General features: G+C 31.4%; 1 protein-coding gene across 4 annotated transcripts in view; it reads left to right on the top strand.

Annotated features, from left to right (window-relative positions):
* The window catches only part of NLGN1 (neuroligin 1), an 887,115-nt gene that overhangs the window by 389,426 nt on the left and 484,394 nt on the right, over positions 1–13,295 (top strand). For 3 of the 4 annotated variants that reach the window (XM_029214424.1, XM_029214426.1, XM_029214425.1), the window contains exon 3: positions 11,518–11,670. In XM_029214424.1, the coding sequence (XP_029070257.1) occupies positions 11,518–11,670 (153 nt within the window). Of the gene's footprint in view, positions 1–4,448; positions 4,509–11,517; positions 11,671–13,295 lie in introns of all 4 variants that reach the window. The other variant, XM_029214423.1, reaches the window with a different exon arrangement.

Here is a 13,295-nt window from a genome sequence, read left to right as displayed (position 1 = left end):
AATTTGTCCTAAGAACATCCCTGAAAAGATTTAGCCTGCTTCCAGTTGTTCCAGAACAACAATGGTAGCATCCTTAAATTTTCCCATTCTGTGGAAACTGCCTTAGGAATCCTTCAGAGTCAGTTTACCTCAAAGGCTGTTGGGTAAAGAGGGTGGGGAAAGAGTATAGCAGTGTCATTAGCCAGGGCTCGCCATTTATCACAATGGGACTCACTGGAGCCTGAAGCTCTCAATAATCCTAAAAATTTCAAAGACATATTCTCTTAAGAAGGACACATATTCTCATGGACAGCTTTCTAAGTCAGGAGCTAATGATACCCTCAACCTACGTGCCTTTTTTGGCAGATATGTGTGACACAAAGTATGGAAAATTTCTGCTGTATTGAACCTGTAATGAAGGAATTTATAATCAGTTCTAATGTAGTTGAGACCTAAAGTATATTAGACTTTCATCAAAGGGAATGATAAGAAGCAGCATTAATGTGGGTGGATAGTAATTATTTCGAAGCTCATAATTATTCTCCAGTTAACTACAGAGAAATGCTGGTATTTTTATTCCTTTTTGAAAAAATAAAAGGCACTATGGTCAGATTCTGAAATGTAAGAATGCATCATACATCTTTTGTAAAGGCTGATAACTTTGAATTATACTTATGTTAATAGCAAAGGAACTATTTTAGATTTAAGTGAGGTCAAAGTTCATGGTTAGGAGTCCTTTTACCTTTTGTAGTACTGTTGTTTCACCACTGAATCTATTTATTGCCCGTAGGAGATATAAAATATAGTATTTACTCTCACTCCCTTTCAAAAAGACATGAGGTCCACTTTCTTATTAACTCTAATAAGAGTTATGTGTGAGTTCCTCAAGGAGGACAGACCCTATAGTGTTTCAAGATAGGATAAATCACTTCTACACTCAGGTTTTAGAGGACTCATTTGCTTTATATTTTGGTGATTTAAGATACCCCTTTAAACTGCTGGTACTGAAGATGCACTATCTGTAGTTTAAAAGAAGCATAAGCTGTGGTTGGAATGTTGATAGTGATTGTTATTTATTATGACGGATAAATGTTTTACCCTTTAGGGAAATCATGTTGATCAACTTGCAGGAATACATAATCTAAATAGTGGTTGCCTAATTTTCATAAGAAAATTAATGACAGTTACCTCTTATGATATTTTATTTCTGCTTAAAATTTTTTAACATCAGTAATTATATCAACAGTAATAGATTAAAAGAAAAGAAAAATGAGCCAGAGTTGCTAATATCCTTGAAAGAAGGGAGATCAAGACAATGGTTTTCTTTCCAGCCTGGGAATAATGAATCTTGAGATCATATAGGGATGTTTCTGTAATCCACAAACATATGTTTACTCTACTGAGGCTTCCTCAGGGAAACCAATGTTGAATTAGTTTCACAATTTGCAACCCAAAACCTCTCAGATATGTATTCTCAGTTCCTTAGGCACATGAGATAAAGGAAATCTGCTTTCTTTCTTTTTACAATCTTTTTTTTTTTTTTTTTGGTGGGAAAACTGTTAGCAGTCCTCTTTTTCCCAGGTAACCTTCAAAAAATCAGATGTGTAAAAAATTCTTGATGTTAAGGAAACCCAGCTATGCTTGACTCACTAAAATACTGCTGGAACCCATAATGTGGGAACAATTTAATATCATCCAATAATAAGGTTTTAAATAAAACCTATAGTATTCAATAAATGAAATTCTTTAGCTGGGAGAGTGACTTAATCCTTCCCTAGGGTAATGATGCCCTCATCTACTCATGATGCTGAAGCAATATCCGTAATCTGTTTCTAACCCTTCCGATTTGCTACAGTAAAGGATGTTCTATATAGTGTATGTATGTAATCATTATCCCACATCAGTTAGAGGCATGCAGCTTTCTGAATAGGGAAGGTGATAATAAATAATGTAGCAAAAGGCTGGTTCAACCATTCCCTTCACAGAAAAATTCTCGTATATACAGTATCATTTCCATGGTTTATCTACTAATGCAGACCCAGAGTCAAATAGCAACTGAGATCTATGTTCCCCATGCAAACAACTGGGAGATCATATGTTAATAAAGATTCTGTTACTGTCCCATCTCATGAAGACCAAGAGCTAACAATTCTGTATGTGTGCAAAGTATGTAAAACTATTGGCTCTTGTCTGTAGAAACTGAATGTTTCCCAAAGAAGGGAGTCATGTAAATTGCCTTGGCTACCCTAGGAGGAGAAAGAAAGATAATCATCCAAGAGACACCTTATAAAGCCCCACACTTAATTTAATTGTGATAGGTTTACATTTGTCTCCAAAAATTATTGAACTAACAATTCAGCAAAGAAAAACTTGAGCTCACATTAACAGTTTCCTAATATAGCCAAGAGTCAAGCAAATTAAGTAATTTAACTAAAATTGGAAAACAGGTGTGGTTTTGGCAGCAATAAATAACTACCACTTAATGTGTGTCGTTAACTAGTAAATAAAACCATAATTTTTATATACTGTCCTTGAAAATAAAAATGCAAGAAAATATTTTTGTTGAGGTTTGTCCATTTACTCCTTTAGGTAATTACAGAAAAATTAAAATTTTTCTAAGTCTAATATTTTACATGATATTTTAAAATTGGAAATATTTCAAATATAGTTCTGATACAGTAATTTTTAAATTTAAATTTTTTTTATTTTTTAGAAATGCAGCAACATTGTTGCATGAACATTAAATAATACTGAGGATACTTTCTGCATTTAAACAGGGTCATATTCAAGACATGTAGATTTCTGTGAACTTGCAACTGAGTGCTAATTATAAACTATTGCTTTCATCTAGGTTTTTTCTTAATGGAATGATTGCTTGCAGGACTGTGAAATGTATCATTTAACTTACTGTGTACAGCTCCTCTGTCTGTATTTAGAATGGCCTTGAAACTATGACCTTACAATCAAGTAGTCAATGGGTCCTTTCAGTTACATCATCAATTTCTCCATTTCCAATCTTTAGATCTTTGCCAGTTATTACTGTTTTTCAAGGCTGTCTCTCTGAGCTGACGAAACTCATCTATATCTCATATTTTCCTTCTGTTTTCTGGGATGGTGTTCTTTAATTCTTTGAAGACTGTGATATTAGGTGTAGTTTTGAATTACAAACATAATGCATAGTAATTGCTGAAAAGAGTTAGAAATCTTTCTCAAAATGTTTAACAATCCTTCCCTATGAAGTGTGCTTAGAGTTAATGCCTGCTTCTTTACTATTTATATTATTGAAATCAACATGACTTTCAGCCCTCTTTTTTTTCTTCCTTTTTCTATAACTATTATTTTATGCATGACAAAATTCTCTTGCTTACCGTTATGTGGTTGTCTGTCTTTTAACTTGAGTGTTATGTGTTTGTAATGATTGCTTTTTGCATGAGGATTATGAAATGCCATACAAATTAAATGGTTGTGGAAACAAAAAGAAATGCAGGGCTTCACCTGCTTTTTCGTACACTGAATATGTCAATCATGTGACACTTAAAATTACTTTCATATGGCCTGTGACTTTCCCTTTGGTGTGTGCCTTTATTCTTAGCAAATTAGTGTGGTTAAGAATAATAAAACATTTATTAAACATTCACAGTATTTTAATACAATTATTATCCTAAAATATGATCCCATTATAAATAACTATACTGGGCATGGAATTGCACTAGGGCATAATTCCATTATATTTCTAAATTGATTATGAAATATAAGCCCTGACTCTGTAACTACCTTAAATGCTAAACAACAACTTCTACAATGGTACCTTTGCTCTACCAAGTGATGAGATTATTTATTTATACATTTGTGCAAGTTGAAATTTCTTAAATCCACGGTTAATATTTAATCAAAACACATGGGGAAATATTTGTATAATGACAAGTAATTTTAAAAAGTCACAGTTTTGAAAAATGTATAAAACTTAAGTGTTAATGCTTTTACAAAAAAAAACAGAAGAAAAAAGAAACCTAAAATTTTTCGTATCTCTGTTTTCCCTAATGCTATTATACTGTCCCAAATTAAAGAATGAGTTTGGCCTACTTTCTTTATTGTTGTCTCCAATTCAAATTAGAAAAGACACTGAATAAATTAAGTTCTTTCATCTAATAAAACTGTTTACTTTTTTTGTATGCAGTGGGTATTTAAAAAAAAATCATTTCCTTTGCTTATGACTTGAGTTACAAACCATAACATATTTTTTTATGCTGGATATATTCACAAACCAAATCTTCTATGAGATATTTTAGGGAAAGGGTATTTTTTCTTAAACAAAATAGGTAATCAACTTTGATGTAACCACTTTCCCACTCTTTTTTGGAACTATCCTTGAGAATTTTGGTATTTACATTTATTTTTTCCCCTCAGTCTTGTTTATTCTTGAATTGTCTTTTTTTTTTTCCCCTCCATTTCTCCGTTCTCAATCCTAGGTCCCCTTACAAAGAAACAGACAGATGATTTAGGTGATAATGACGGTGCTGAAGATGAAGGTATTTTTTTCCACCAAATCTATTTGCATGACAAGGGCCTCAATCACTTTTTCCACCCCTTTCTATTTTTTTACTTCTTGTCTTTTTTTGAAGAGTTGTTTTTAATTCCTGTTTTTGATGTGTTTTGTCTTCTTGCTTGTTGTTACATATAAATACACATTTTTAATTTTTTAAAAAATGAGTGTTAAGTTTTGCTTTTGATGCCAACCATTACAACCTTTTAAAAAGGGGGCATTTTTTTTGTTTTCTTGAACTGACTTTTGATATGTTTCATCCCACATTTTGACTGAAACTTGTCCATATTCTCTGAACTAACAATCTCTCCCCTGTAGTCTCTCTGTACCCATTTTGCATGTTTTCTAATCTATGTAAATATTTTACCCAATATCAAAATGTTTCATTTTTACATTTGATATTTGTTTAAAAAAACCCACACCCAATAAAATGAAGGACAAGCTAAAGGCTGAAATAAAGTGTTTCTTGAGCAGTATAATTTAGATTAAAAAAATACTGTTTTCTGTTGATGTGCTTAAATATCACATAAATAAATGAAATTGTGTAGATATGAAGGATATTACACCTATTTAGATAACTGTAGTAAACATTATGCAACCACTTAAGTACCCTGAGAAGATTAGATGGATATCCCTTAATTTCAAAGGCACGTAATTTTGAGATTGGCAAATGAAACTATTCTGAATTTCAAATTGTTGCCAACTATAAGTAATAATTTTTTCCTACTGTACTAATAACAAAATTCTTTTCTCTTTCCAACTTTCTTATGACATACAATTCTGACATACTCTGTAAATGTAAGTACTCACTAGATTGATTTGACATTTCTCATTCCATTGTGTACCTTTACCTGGTATTAAATGGAGTGTCTAGAGAGGGCCATTGATTCTTTCAGTTCATTTTGGCTCCAATTAGTTTTTTTTTTTTTTTTAATACCATCCTAGTTATGATTCTTATAGAGATAATTAATATAATCTCAGGCTTAAAAATAATTCCCAGAACCCTAGCAATTAAATCTCATAAGGATATTAATAATATGGTAAGAAAGATTTTCCAAAATAAAATAATCCACAAGCAAGTCAGTAGACATGCTAGTTCCATGAGGTACAACTATGAATGAATGCACCCTTTACTGTTTTCATTAAGATATATATATTTAATAAACTACTTCATAGTAGAAAATTAAATTATAGAAGTATTAAAAGCTTAAAAATTATATTGAGTGTTAATATTTTTATAACATTTAAGAATTCTTCTGATTAAATGAAATTTATGACATTTGATTAAAAATTCATTTATCATGAACACCACCAGTGGATTAAAGATTAAATACAATGCAGTCATTAATATTTGAAATAAATCATTATAGCTGCACAAGATTGTCATTTTGAATGCGAAATAGCTAAAAATAGACATAATATCAAAATGCAAATTGTGATTGTTTTTAACGTTGTTGGAAATCTGAAGTATTAAAACATCAAAGACATTTATTCACTTTGAGGACAAGGGTTATTGTTTCTAGTGCTCTCCCTATGAAGAGTGCTGCCACTTGGGGGCTTTGAGATTTGTTGAACCCTCTGAAAATCCTTAACTCTTAGACATTTGTTATCTAAATAATACCTAAGACAAGACTTCCTAAATTCTTAGTGTGTACTCACAAGGTTAGTATACATCATTTTCCTGTTTTAAAAATATCTTGATTGCTGATTTAATATGCTTTTTTTTTTTTTTTTGGTAAAACAGCATTAAGTGAGATATTTACATGTTTACAGATGATACCTCTGAGCAACCACAGTGAGCTAAGCCCTATAAACGTGAATATATCTCAGAGACCTGTTTTGAAGCACATGTAACATTTTTAAATAGCCATTAAAAATATCCTAAACCCCTACTTAAATTGGCAGGTAGTATTTAGGTTACGTACTAAGCCAGTCGTCATAAGAGTTATCAAATCAATAAATATACTTAAATGCTCAAAAGTGTAGAGTCAAAGCAGTTCAATTCAAGTTCTGTCAATTCCTCTGTGTTATTTGGGTAATTGTTTAGAAGACAAGAAGGATAAATTCAAATACCCTCCAGATAAAAACCTTCATAGAAAAGTCTGAGCATCTTCTGTTGAATTTGTTTGAAAAATTTTTCTGTTGATGTGAGGGTGAATGAAAACCGAGGCCGATTTTCACATTTAATTTGTTTCAAATCTTGAATCAGCATTATTAGATAAAGCAACAGATTTAAACTACTTGATAAACTACTTTTATTTCAGTCAGAAGTCTAGTTATCTGGTCATTTATATGGGATTGTCCATTATTTCCTGATAGCCCAACTCTTTTACTTGATTTCTAGCTTTCTGTCTCAACACTGTATTCAGAGGCTACCTGAGACATTGACTGGGGTGTGCCCGTCATTCACTTAAACTCATCCAAAGCTTCTCAGTGGAGCACTGTTCTTTACTTCTAATTCTCATTTGTGTTTTTGCCATTATTTTTTGCCACTTTTAGGCCAAACACAATTGTATCAAATTTTAATAATAATCATAAGAGCTGCATATTTTATTGGCTTTTTCCCTAGTTTCAAAAAGACTAATCTGAAGTGATTAAAAATGGGTCAAAGCAAAATCCTAGATTTCTACCAATTTATTTTGGGAATTTAAGAGATATTTAATTTTTTAAACTGTGCTGGGAATACCTTAATTTTTCAATATTCAAATGCAATTTTCTATCCTATATAGAGCTTTTTAAAAGTTGCTCTTGTAGATTTTTGTATATTTTTTAACTAAAAATTGTACTTTTGATCATAAGTCCAGTTTAACAAACGCAGATTCATCCAACACTTCTATATTCTTTTGCTGGTCCTGAATAATAGCTGAGGTTCATCAAATGAGTAGGGGGCAAAAAAAATCTTGAAATATATTTAAATGTATCAGGGAAAGATTTAACTGAGGCAATACCCCACAATTTAAAAACTGCTAATTGCTCCAAAACTCAAAATTATGGGCAATTAAAAACTTCATGAGTCCTTTAATGAAAGAGAAACCAGTAAACATGTTTAAGGAGTTATGTGACTAATAATTATTCACTAGGACTATTTTTTTTTAATTTAATTTAATTTTTTTTAATACAGCAGGTTCTTGTTAGTTATCCATTTTATACATAGTAGTGTATACATGTCAATCCCAATCTCCCAATTCATCCCACCACCACCAACCCCGCCCCGCCACTTCCCCCCTTGGTGTCCATACGTTTGTTCTCTACATCTGTGTCTCCATTTCTGCCCTGAAAACCGATTCATCTGTACCATTTTTCCAGGATCCACATATATGCGTCAATACACGATATTCGTTTTTCTCTCTCTGACCCACCCCACCCTGCATGACAGTCTCCAGATCCACCACGTCTCTACAAATGACCCAATCTCATTCCTTTCCATGGCTGAGCAATATTTCATTGTATATATGTACCACATTCCCCCCATCCATTCATCTGTCGATGGGCATCTAGGTTGCCCCCGTGACCTGGCCACTGTAAACAGTGCTGCAATGAACATTGGGGCACATGAATTCACTAGGACTATTAAAGGGAATTATGACTTCAAACATAGGTTGTCAGGCAAAAATAAGTCCACATTAACTGCTCTAGAGCTGTTGGCACTTGCTACATTGGCTTAAATTTTTGGTTTATCAGAAAGATAAAATAGTTACTAAAATTAAAAATCAAGATGTCTACTCAGATTCCAGTTTATTATTTTTTAACTTGGAAATCTTAAATAATTTCTTACCATAAAAATTTTAGAAGAAAAATAATCATCAGTGTAGTATTCCTCTTTTATCTTCCCACTTTTTTCAGAGACCTAGATGCTTAGCAAAGCTTTAAAACATTGCAAATAACAGAAAATATAAACATGCTTTAGGAATATTTGTAGTTTTACTAAACCTGAACTAGTGTTTTAGTCTTTGGGTATTCTTTTGATTTTAGTAAGGTCAGTAGCAGCTAGTTTAGGCAAACTCAGATATCTTAGGTAAAATCTGCTTTATTTCTAAGGGAAAATATGAGACAAGGTTTAGAGGGACAACATGGCTCTAATAAATTCATTATAAGCCACTACATCTAATATATTTGAACTAAGACATAGTGGCCACCCGAAATTTTATTATTAAAATGATGGCATTAGCAGATAGCATTCAATGGTAGGCTATATGATATATCAATTTCACTTATAGAGCTCTGGTTCTTTTTAAAATCAAAGTAAATAGAGATATAATTTAAACTATTTACATTTATTGTTATATTATTATGTTATTTATCATATTTAAACAATTTACTATTATATTTAAATCAAAAATGAGCTGTAGACTATGAAAACAAGTAAAGTCTAAGATAGAACTTATGATAAAACACTATCAAAAGTAAAGTCTAAGGTTGACCACTCTGATAAAACATTATCAAATAATTCTAATTGCTCTGTAATATAAATATGGCATTTTCCAAGCTTTATTAGCAATATTGAGTTGTTATGTACAAAAATTATACCTATTTTGGCAATTAATACGCCATATAGCATTAACTTCAGGGTTACTTCAAGCAAAAAGAAATACTGTTCAGAACACAGCATTAGAATTTTATAAAACATTCTGGAAAAGAACTGCTGGACACACTAAGTTCTTAGGCAAAGTTGAAATCATTGAGAAGTTTGGGAAGACAAATTGGAAATTAGAATCAGCCCAAACAATCAGTAATATTTTCAAATCTAATTTTCAAAGAAAAATAGAGATATACCACTCAAAATTGCTCCTAGCATCTATTATCGTATTTTCAGTGTTTCCTGACAAAGTCCACTTCATTCTGTTATTAGGTATAAAATATGGCAGGTCTTCCCAATGTGTGCCTGCATTGTTTTCCAGGTGAACAGAACGATTCTACCAAGATTTCATTACTGTTCACAGTTGGTGCTTTGTAATTCTATGTAATTTTAATTAAAGAAGAATTCTGAAACAGCCTCCCTCTGTGCTACCTCCAAGCATACAATTAGAAGAGCACAGAGTCTGCTGTGAACAGTCAGTTAATGGCTTCAGTTTAATAATTTATTATTGCTTTTTCAGTGCCAGCCATACTAGAAAAACACGCTAAAACTGTGTGCAGCGAACAGGCATTTAAGGAGGAGAGTTTGACAATTTCAGAATTGTTTTCTCTCTGTAAGCCTAACATCTCCACAAGCCCCCAGATCTTACAAATGAGTGAATATCATTTTCCCTCCCAACGATTTACGGAGAAAATAAATTTAGGTTTTTTTTCACTAAATGTAGCTGAGTCTGGTGAATGTCAAAGTATCCTCATATCACCAGTTAAAAAATTAGACACTCTTCTCAAATACACCCTCACAGGGAGAGGGGGAGATTTTGATAAATTTATACACTGATATTAAATATTAAGTCAAACATAAAGTAGTCTTTTTTTTTAAAGTCCTAAATTCTGCAATTAGCTATTTCCCCAACTTGAAAATCTGGACAAACAAGTTGAGCTACAATTCCTGATCTTAAAATGATTTTCATTGAAAGAAATCACTTTATTATTATAGTAGAAAAATTGAAGCCTTTACACTAGTCATCTTTTTTACAAGAAGTGTAAAGCAGCCTCTAAATTATCACCAGTTTTTTCAATGAGTTTATATCATGTTAGTCCATTCTGAAAGTTGAAACCTCAGTTGTTATGATGTAGGAGATTTGTCTGATAAAAAATGTCAAAAGCAAAGGAACAAAGCCATACTTTTAAATGACACTTTTAATATTGTCATAAAAGAAACATAATACATGATGTAATTTTGTTTCAATTGTGGGCAGAAGAGATCATCGACCATTATCTAATGGTAATGTTTTAGGTATGTTTATATTCATAATCATATAGATATATGTACACATATAATACTTCAATCTACATAATAGTTAAAACCATGTTCACCAATATACTGTTTAGCATTTTTATCTCTAGAAATTAGTATCTTTTAATACCAATTATAATTATCCTATGTTTCCCTTATGTATTATTTCTAGACCCTTGTTGAAACTGCATAATCAGGGTAAAGTATCATAGAAAAGCACATACATTTGATTAAAATTTAGAGCTGTAGAAATCACTTTAACATCACCCTAAACTTTAGCATTTTACGCTTGGATTTAGCTGTATTCTGTCTCATGTCTGTATGACAAAATCTTAGAGCCAAAGTGGGGCTAAGAAGAGTAGAATAGTTACAAAAAGAGGGTAAAAAATAAGTTAGTCTGTTTTCTTCTTCCAAAGGGTAAGGGTAATTGGAGTGAGCAGAAGACCTGGACTGAACTGAATAATATCATTTAAATGAAAGTCCCCTAAATGCAACAAAGACAGAAATATAGATGTTTGGACTCTATTGCCTAAACATTCATCTGACAGTACTTGAATAGTTAAATGAAACTTCTTGCAACTTCTATAGCACAGTGTTGTAATTATGTTCTCAAATTGGAGCATAAGTTATTCCATGTAATTATGATGCATTCAGTACATATCTTTACAGTAATTAAGAAATGGAAAAACAGTGTTTTATTCATAGTAGCAGTGATACCATTGTACTTAGTTTATGGTTCATAAATTCCATATGAAGTTTATAACATTTGTAAAACGAAGTTTTAAGAATCATTATCATTCTATTATTTCTTTTGATTCTACTGTCACATCAGGAATCAATTAAAAAAAAGAAGCACTCAAATTCACACCTACTTCCAATTTGTCCAAGTTTTGTAATTCAGTTTATAATATTTAACAAAATTTTAGGTAGAAAACAATGGATATCTATTGCTCTTTTCTGCAATAGATCTTAATATAAGTTGCTTAAGAAACACTTTAACAAAGACAGTAATTTAAAGAACTATGTTAAAATCATTCCCTCTTGTCCCTAAAATGGAAAATGTATTCTCTGCTTCATTATGCGTGTTGAGGATAAGAACAATTGCCAACCATTTGTTTTTCAGATATTCGGGACAGTGGGGGTCCCAAACCAGTGATGGTGTATATCCATGGTGGCTCATATATGGAAGGGACTGGAAATTTATATGATGGGAGTGTCTTGGCAAGTTACGGCAATGTGATCGTCATCACAGTCAACTATCGACTTGGGGTACTCGGTAAGAAATTTCTTTTTCCCCCCCCATTAATCCATGAAATATGTGATAGTTTTGTTTTGAATTTTTTTGTTTTGCTTTGCTTTGTTTCACTCATTGTTCTATGCTTGCTGATTCTGAAGCAAAATTTTTGATATTTTCAGTAAATTCTATAAATATTCATAAATTGCTTGACAAAAGACAGCTAGGGTTGGTTTTAATATTTAATATAAAAGGTAATGAAATTATTCACATTGTTATGGAGTGCTCCTCTTAGCTTGGCTTTATAGAAATGTGAAAAGCAACAATGGCAGGGCCTTTCTTAAGAAGAATTAGTCCCTGGGCAGATTTTTCTCTCTTCTACTTTTCTTTTTTACAGTGCTATAAAATTGCCTGAGGTTTGCCATGAATGTAGAAATAAGTTTTTATTCTCTTCAAGAATATGTGTATGGACTAGCTTTGGGGAATGATTGCCATTTCTGTGTAGGTTTGTTTGTTTGTTTCTTAAATTTATCAAATATAATTAGAAATATTTTGTTTAAATGTATTTTGATTGAATTATTTGATTTGCAAAACATGCATTGATTTCATAAAGTGTCGAAGAGTTCAACTCAATAATGCATATACATGTAAAACAAAATCAAACTAGTGATCTTTCGTTTTGAAGAAAAGTATAGAACAATATTATTTAAAATAAATTTTTAAGTACTCTGAAATAGGCATAAACTTGCTATTCTACTTGTATAAGTTTATTTTTTATAGTATTGTTACAATTTGGTGAGTAAAATAACTATATCATTTAATAAGACACCTTTATCTGTGGTATTTTAGTTAAAGGTATTTGCTAAGAGTACAATTCATTACAAAAGTTTTTTTTTTTTAATCTTAATTGATCAAAGTCTTTTCCCTTATTATGCACTTAAAAGTTATCATTTGTGTTATTTGGGCACAAAAAGATACCTCACTCATTCTTTACTCTGAAATATTTTGAAAAAATTATTTGAATTATATTCTCCTTTATAATAATTGTTAATATAATTTATTTTAGCCATTGAGAATCAGTTTATTTTTCTCTTCAGTGTTAGTTATTATTATTCTAATCCCTTCTATGTAATCATAATCTGTGTTTATGCCAATCTCAAAATATAAAAAGGAATGATTTTTGTCAATCACGTTTGTGTGTCTTGGGGAAGGAGATATGTTAGCAAAGCAAAGTGAGACCTTGATCTTTTTCTAGTTTTCTATTTTGAATTTGGAGCATGGTGGAAGACATAATAGATACACTCTGTCAATGTAGATATAAAGTATTTCTGTACCATTGTTCGAGTACACATTAGTTTCCCCATCATGCCTAATCATGCATTGCTTCAGTTATTCTTATAATTTCACTGCTTAGGGATGAATGACTTCCCACCAATGAAAACTCTCTATATTAGAATATATATAAAGAGATGTTAATAATAATCTTCTTAAATTAATCTTAAATATCATAGTGTTGTCATCTGTTTCTTAGGCAAGATTTGAATGTGAGGATCTGCACTATCTTTAATGCATTTAACTTTAATCATGGCATTGTTTATAGCTTAGTTTTTAGCGATTATTCTTCTCATATTTTTGTGAATTTCTTAAATTGAAAATCCTGATGCAGT

The sequence above is a fragment of the Monodon monoceros genome, unplaced genomic scaffold (genome assembly GCF_005190385.1).
Source record: "Monodon monoceros isolate NGI ecotype Baffin Bay Population unplaced genomic scaffold, NGI_Narwhal_1 Super_Scaffold_11, whole genome shotgun sequence".
NCBI lineage: Eukaryota > Metazoa > Chordata > Mammalia > Artiodactyla > Monodontidae > Monodon > Monodon monoceros.
Note: the sequence above shows the minus strand (reverse complement) of the source record. Positions and strands in the feature narration are given on the sequence as shown.